Raw genomic sequence first — 7216 nt, forward strand, 5'->3', positions numbered from 1 at the left:
AATAAATGAGCAGTTGTCCTGTATTGACGTTAATTACTTTTTTCTTGGTCTGATAATAGTCCAAATATAGTCGACTGTCTAGGATGAAAAGGACTGGGATCTCTATAAGAGTCTAAACAATGCATTGTGAAGGGACACAAGAAAATGAATAAATGAAAACCTTTCTTTGTAAATATTGTTTCATGTTTATGTTTATTTTACTTTATTTTCATGGTATCAGAGCCAGGTTGGATTAAGTAACACAAAGAGAAAGGATGGATACGGTGGCTACAACTGATGCAGCTGGTTCAAGAAGAACGACTATGATTGATGCAACTAGTCCCTTGTATTTACATCCCTCATATGGAAATAATTTTATGGTCATGGACAAACTTCAAGGATCCTCAAATTATAGGTCCTGGAAGAGATCAATGGAAATAGCTCTCTTTTCAAAAAGAAAGTTAGGGCTTGTGATTGGTACTATAACCAGGGATGACACTGATGCTGGAAAGGGTGAAGCTTGGGACACATGTAACAATATGATAATCTCATGGATATTTGGTTCTGTTTCAGAATCAATTAAGAAGTCAATAATGTTCGTTAGCAGTGCACATCAAATTTGGAATAACCTTGAATAAAGGTTTGCACTCACTAACGGATCTAGAAAGTACAAGATCAACAAAGATCTTTATGAAAGCAGACAACAAGGGAACCATATTAGTGAGTATTATACTCAAATGAGGACATTATGGGGAGAGCTTGAATCTCTTAATATATTACCTGCTATCAAAACTATGTCAACAGAAGTCATAAGTTTTGTTAGTGCTCTCACACAACAAAAAGAAGAACAGAAGTTATTTCAGTTCTTGAATGGTCTTGATGAGATCTATGGGGCACAAAGGAGTCAACTTCTCATGATGCCTAATCTTCCATCTATGGAAGCAACATGTAGCTATCTTGAACAGGAAGAGGCACAGAGAGAAGTTCTTGGTCATGTAAGAGAAGATATAGAAACATCAGCTATATTCAGTAAGAGCACAGGGGGAGTATCTGCTAATGCTCAGTCCATACCTTCTATACAGTGCACAGCTTGTGGTAAAGCAAGTCATATGACTGACAAATGTTGGACTGTAGTTGGCTTTCCAAGCTGGCATCCTAAAGCAAAGCCTCAGGAACAAAGTTCATATAAAGGAAAAGGAAGGGGATTCAATAACAAGAATCAGCAATAATGGAATAAAGGAAGAGGCAGTACTGCTTGACACAGATTTGCAGCAAATGCACAAGGTCAATATCACAGTGATGTAAGGTCTGTCTCAAGTAGTGTTGGACCAATTAAATCACAACTACTTGAACAACTCCTGAGAATGCTTCCCACTTCAATAAAAGGAGGAGAAACCGATGATGAAATAGAGGGAAACTATGCAGGTATGGTTTCTTGTCATTTTGCTGACTCTGTAAAGAATAATAAATGGATTTTAGACTCTGGAGCATCTGATCACATGACGGGAATATTTTGTTCTATGCATGATGATAGTCGATACAAAATTAATTCCTTGATTAATTTACCTACTAATGAAACTTCTGAGATATCTCATAGTGGAAATGTAAGCTTGAAAAATGACATAGTGCTGAAAAAGGTCTTATATAAGTCAGGAAGAAAGTGAAAGTGCTGAAGTTTCAAATCAAGAAGTTCAGCAACTCAGAAAGTCCAGCAGACAACATAAGGCTCCATTATGGTAGTCGGATTATCATATGAGTGCAAATCATGTTCAAAAAGTTGGTGATGTTTCTGTGACTCCTCAATTCTCTTGCTTCATGGTTGAGGTAGCTAAGGGGGAGGATCCAAAGCACTTAAAAGAAGCAATACAACACAGTCATTGGTTGGAAGCAATGAATGAGGAGTTGGCTGCATTATAAACTAACAATACATGGAAAATCAGTGATCTTCTTCCTGGTAAGCATGCTATAGGGTGTAAGTGGTTGTATACCACTAAGTATGATCCTCAAAGAAAGGTCACCAGATATAAATCTAGGCCTGTGGTTCTTGGTAATAGACAGAGGTATGGAATCGATTATGAGCAAACCTTTGTTCTGGTTGCCAAGTTAACTACTGTTAGGTCTATACTAGTTGTGGCTGCCATCAAAGGTTGGTTTACACATCAGATGGATGTAAAAAATGCGTTTTGCACGAAGAGTTGAAGGAGGAGGTCTATATAAAGCTTCCACCGGGATATCAAGGAGCAAGTTTTAAATTTGATGTAACAGCTAGGGGAAGTCCCTATGTGTCAACGTAATTAAGCACTAAGGTATGTAAGCTGATAAAAACTCTGTATGGCCTCAAATAAACACCAAGAGATTGGTTTGATAAGCTCAGCTTAGTTCTTAAGAAAGTTGGATTTGTTCAGTCTAAGGCAGACTCTTCACTGTTCACCAAACATCCAGATGGGGTGCTTACTGTAATTTTAGCATATGTGGACGATTTAATTCTCACTGGGAACATTTTTCCAGCTATTGAAGAGGCTAAACAGTTCTTGAACAGTCAGTTTAAGATGAAGGACCTTGGTGAATTAAGGTATTTTTTGGGGATAGAAGTTGATAAAAGTGAGAAAGGAATTTTTCTATCACAAAAGAAGTACACCACTAATCTTTTAAATGAGTATAATCTCCTTCACTGTAAACCATTGAGGCTTCCAATGGATACACATGTCAAACTCCTCTCTACCTCTGGAACTCCTCTCTCTAACCCTGAAGATTACCAAAGAATTATTGGTAAGTTAATTTACTTAACATTCACCCGTCCAGATATTTCTTTTACTGTATATGTGTTAAGTCAATTTATGCATAGCCCTACAAGTGTTCATTTTCAAGCTGCCAAACGAGTTCTGAAATATCTAGCAGGGTCTCAAGAACTAGGAATTTTATTACCTTCAGATTCTGCAGCTACTCTTCAAGCTTATTGTGACAGCGATTGAGCTGGATGTCCCAACACTAGAAAATGAACTACTGGTTTTTGCCTTCTTCTGGGACATTCCCCTATTGCCTGGAAGTCCAAAAAATAACCCGTTGTTGCTCAATCCACTGCTGAAGCTGAGTTTCGATCCTTGGCAATGACGGTCTGTGAAGTCATGTGGGTTAAGAAATTACTCAAGGAATTGGGATTAGAAGACCTTGGGTCAACACCTATATTTTGTGTTAAAAAGCGGCGCTTGCAATTGCAGCTGACCCCGTGCATCATGAAAAAACCAAGCATGTAGAGATTGACTGCCATTTTATTCGTGATAAAGCAATAGAAGGTCATATCAGTCCTACGTATGTCTCCACTTCTTCTAAGGTTGCTAATGTTTTCACCAAAATCTTGACTACTGCTCAGCACCAGAACCTCTTGCACAAGCTGGGAGTTCAGTCATCCTCACACTTAGCTTGAGGGGGAGAGTTAAGGGCCAAGACCCATTTATCTAAGTTAATTATATTAAGCCCAGTCCATATAGCTGTGCACCAATTAGCACATGATTCCAGATTGATCCTAGTAAAAACAATGAGTAGTTGTAGTACTGCAGTGGTCCTGTATGGACGTTAATTACTTTTGTCTTGGTCTGGTAATAGTCCAAATATATTCAACTGTCTAGGATGAAAAGGACTGGGATTTCTATAAGAGTCTAAACAATTCATTGTAAAGGGACACAACTCAACGAAACAATTTCTTCTTATGTTCCATCCATACAGAAAATATATTTCTCTAAGGATTCACTGGGCATGAACTCATAAATGAAAGCACGTTTTGGACTTTCAAAGCAAAAACCGATAAGTTATACCACATTGACATGATGAATCCTTCCACTTGTAGCAACTTCATTGGTAAATTCTTGCCCAGTAGCATTAGACTTGCCCAATATCTTTACTTCTACAAAAAGACCACAACGAAGCTTTTCTTTATATACGCTACCGAAGATTCCTTCTCCTAGTTTATCTCTAAAATTATTTGTAATATATTTAAGATCCGAGTACGCATACCATATTGTCTTGAAGTTGTCTTGAGCTTGAATAATATCCTCGATAGTATCATACATAGATAAATGCCTTCTCCTAGCTCTATAAGCCAACACGGCGAGCAAAAGTGGTATCCCTAGAGTAAATCTTGCTGCAAGAATTATTCCTGCATATTTACCTGATATTTGAAATAAATGAAAATACTATATATTATATATCTTAAATAATTTAAAGATAATTGAATAGCATAGTAAATTTCATTTTTGTTACGAGTTATTCCTATTTTCCTAGTCAGGAATTTTGCGTAAATAGAATCAACATTGCATGTAAATCCTGCAAGTTGGAAAGGAAAAATAAAGAAAAATAAGGCATGAAAGAATAGTATCTTACCAATTGCTTTCTGAATGTAATTTTCTGTAACAACATTGATATTTTTTTCGGACTGAATTAATTATAAACTGCAGTACTCACTTTTCAAATACCCAACAAGTGCAAACCATTTTTCACGCATGCCTATGTGGTTCATACAAATCGTAATTAGTAAGCGTTTCCTCTTATAAATTGTTCAAATCATTATATCTTGGCATGTATTAAGAGCATCTCCAAGAACCTCTTTATTCTAACTCTTAATTAAAAATTTGAGGAGTGAGAAAAAAATTATTGTTCCAATAGACTCTTAGTGGCTCTTTATATCACTAAGAGCATTTTCTCTCTACTCGATTTTTAAGAGCATAGTTATACTCTTAACTATTATTATATTATATATTCTTAATCCCACTATCTATCTCTCACCATTTACTTTTGTTCTTTTGTGAATTCAAAATATTTTTAATAATAAAATATAGATAAAGAAGTTAATTTAAAGAGTATTGTAGGAGATGTGTACATATTAAATCACTATAAGTCAATAATTTATATTATTTATAAAGAGTGATCTAAGAGTCTCCTAGAGATGCTCTAGGTGGATCTTCAAACCAAACCAAGTTGCTGATCTTGCAATTCTCCTGTAATTCTGATATAGAAACAGATCCAAGCACAACATAAGCGTAAGAATAAACTAAAAACTTTCCCAGTACTGAAGCAGAGCGAACTAATATTGATCTATCGGGTAGATACTAGAGGAAACAGACATTCTATCATCATAATAGGCTGATTCAGTTTTTATATATCTCTATTATAGGATGTAATCGAGTCTTCCTTTGTGATAAAATGTTGAATAAATTCCTGTATTCATATTAATATTATTTTCAGTGGGTTTAGGGGTCCCAGATTATATCTTAAGAGAGTTGATTAGTATTGATTTCATATTTTCTTTTTGCTTGATCAATTGGATTTAAATGCAGAAACCTACTGAACTTTAACTTTGTTCTCTATGATTAATTTAAGAAAAGTTTCTTGAACAGTCTGTATGGGATCTTACTAGTAGGCAGATTACGTTAGTGGGAAGAGTACTTTTGACTAATTGATAAGCCCAAGTCAAGAATGTCACAGTCAGGGCCGTGTTTGAGGGTGTGCAAATGGTTCAACGGAACAGGGCCCTCAAATTTTGAGGGGCACATTTGTATATGCATGTTAATATTATATTTTGTGTAAAAAATTAAAAATAAACATTAATTTATTTTTTCATGAATAAGTAATGTACAAATAAAAGAAAGGTAAAAAAATAGTAAAGGTAAAAAATTTAAAATTATTATATTGAGCAAAATTATAAGATATTATTTAAGAAATATTAATTTTTTCGATAAGTAATTTATACTATTGATTTTAATAATAAAATATAACGGTAAACAATAATTTTTATTTAGAAAATTTGTACACTCTATCATTTAGAATTTCACCACCTTGTTTCTTCTTCTGCTTGGAACAATTTCACCGCTTCATAGTAAGAATTTTTGAATGCCTTTTCTATTAAAATGTGCTTTTTGTTACTTGATCTGTTTATTCAATGCGATTACTAATTTCTACCACTAGATTTACAATAATAAATTATAAACCTTTTTAGTGATTCGGTAAGATCTAGTTACGGGTTTGGTTTGAAACCAAAATAGATAAGAAAATAGAAAATATGTACTAGCGGGACTAAGATTTTGAAAGATACAGTTTACTCATCTTAATAACTTATAATAAGTTTTATTTATTTATGCCATGCACTTTAACTGCAGTTTATTCCCTATTTGATATGGCTATGCAAACCTGATAATATTGAGTCATCGAAAGATAACAAGCCTTAGAGAAAGGAGTCTACAGTTTGGAATTACGTTGTAATTTAGAAATTGGTAGATCCTTACTGGGGATTACTGTATCCGATTCAAAAAATCATTTATACATTAGTTGCTCTAACATTGCGGGATTTGTCATCCAAATAGAAACATTAATGTAAGTTTCTGCTCGGTCTGTTGTATTAATAACGAGGATTTAAACAAATTAATCATGCATACACCTTTAAAGAATGATAGCACTGCCAGTTGGTACTTGGTACTATACCTCCCAACTTCTACCATTAGCTAAGTTTGCAAGCATTTATCTGTTCTTTGTGTTGTTAACCTTAGATGTTATGAATTTTTTGTGTAATTTTAGTTTAATTTATCAAATGAATTCTAATTCTTAATTTAATGTTAATATTGTAAATAGAAACAGATGACTCTATGTAGTAATTCTATTTAGGTTATTAATTTAATTATATATATATATATTTAATATTTATATGTTACTGAAAAACTTTAATTCAAAATTTATTTTAATTATTTGATGTTCATATATAAATTTAAATAAGTTTACTATTTATGTACGTGTAATATTCTTTTTTAATTTTTAGTTTAATAAAATTACGTTAAAAAATATAATTTTTGAATATTTTTAATATTTTATTTACTTCAAAATTTTCTGTTTGGGGGAATATTTCTTTATTTTGCACAAGACACATAAAATCTCAGGCACGGCTCTGGTCAGAGTAGGAAAGATTATTTTTATTGATGTCCTTCATAGTTGGAGTTCACTTCTGATCTATCCATAGGTATCCAAAAATTGTTTATCTTTACTAGCCTTTACTAATATTTGCAATTAGTAGAATCATAGCATAAGAAGCAGCAGCCTGTAGACGAGGAGTGCAAGATAAGGCGTTCCTCCCATCATGGCCCAGAAATTCGGTTCCCGTTTTAGTTTAAAGACAGGCAGCCTGAACATTGTGGTTTCCCTGGTTTTCGAGTTTCTTGTCATAGACAGGGAAGCCAAAATGTCCAGGCTTCCCTGG

At 33.9% G+C, this 7216-nt stretch overlaps 1 protein-coding gene across 1 annotated transcript; it reads left to right on the forward strand.

The window, feature by feature from the left end:
• Positions 1-254: 254 nt before the first annotated feature.
• Positions 255-1208, forward strand: LOC141661076 (uncharacterized). Its single transcript, XM_074468058.1, has 2 exons — positions 255-574; positions 620-1208. Exons 1-2 carry the CDS (start codon positions 255-257, stop codon positions 1206-1208), a joined length of 909 nt encoding a protein of 302 aa, XP_074324159.1.
• The last annotated feature ends 6008 nt before the right edge of the window (positions 1209-7216 follow it).

Source organism: Apium graveolens, chromosome 5 (genome assembly GCF_009905375.1).
Source record: "Apium graveolens cultivar Ventura chromosome 5, ASM990537v1, whole genome shotgun sequence".
Lineage (NCBI taxonomy): Eukaryota > Viridiplantae > Streptophyta > Magnoliopsida > Apiales > Apiaceae > Apium > Apium graveolens.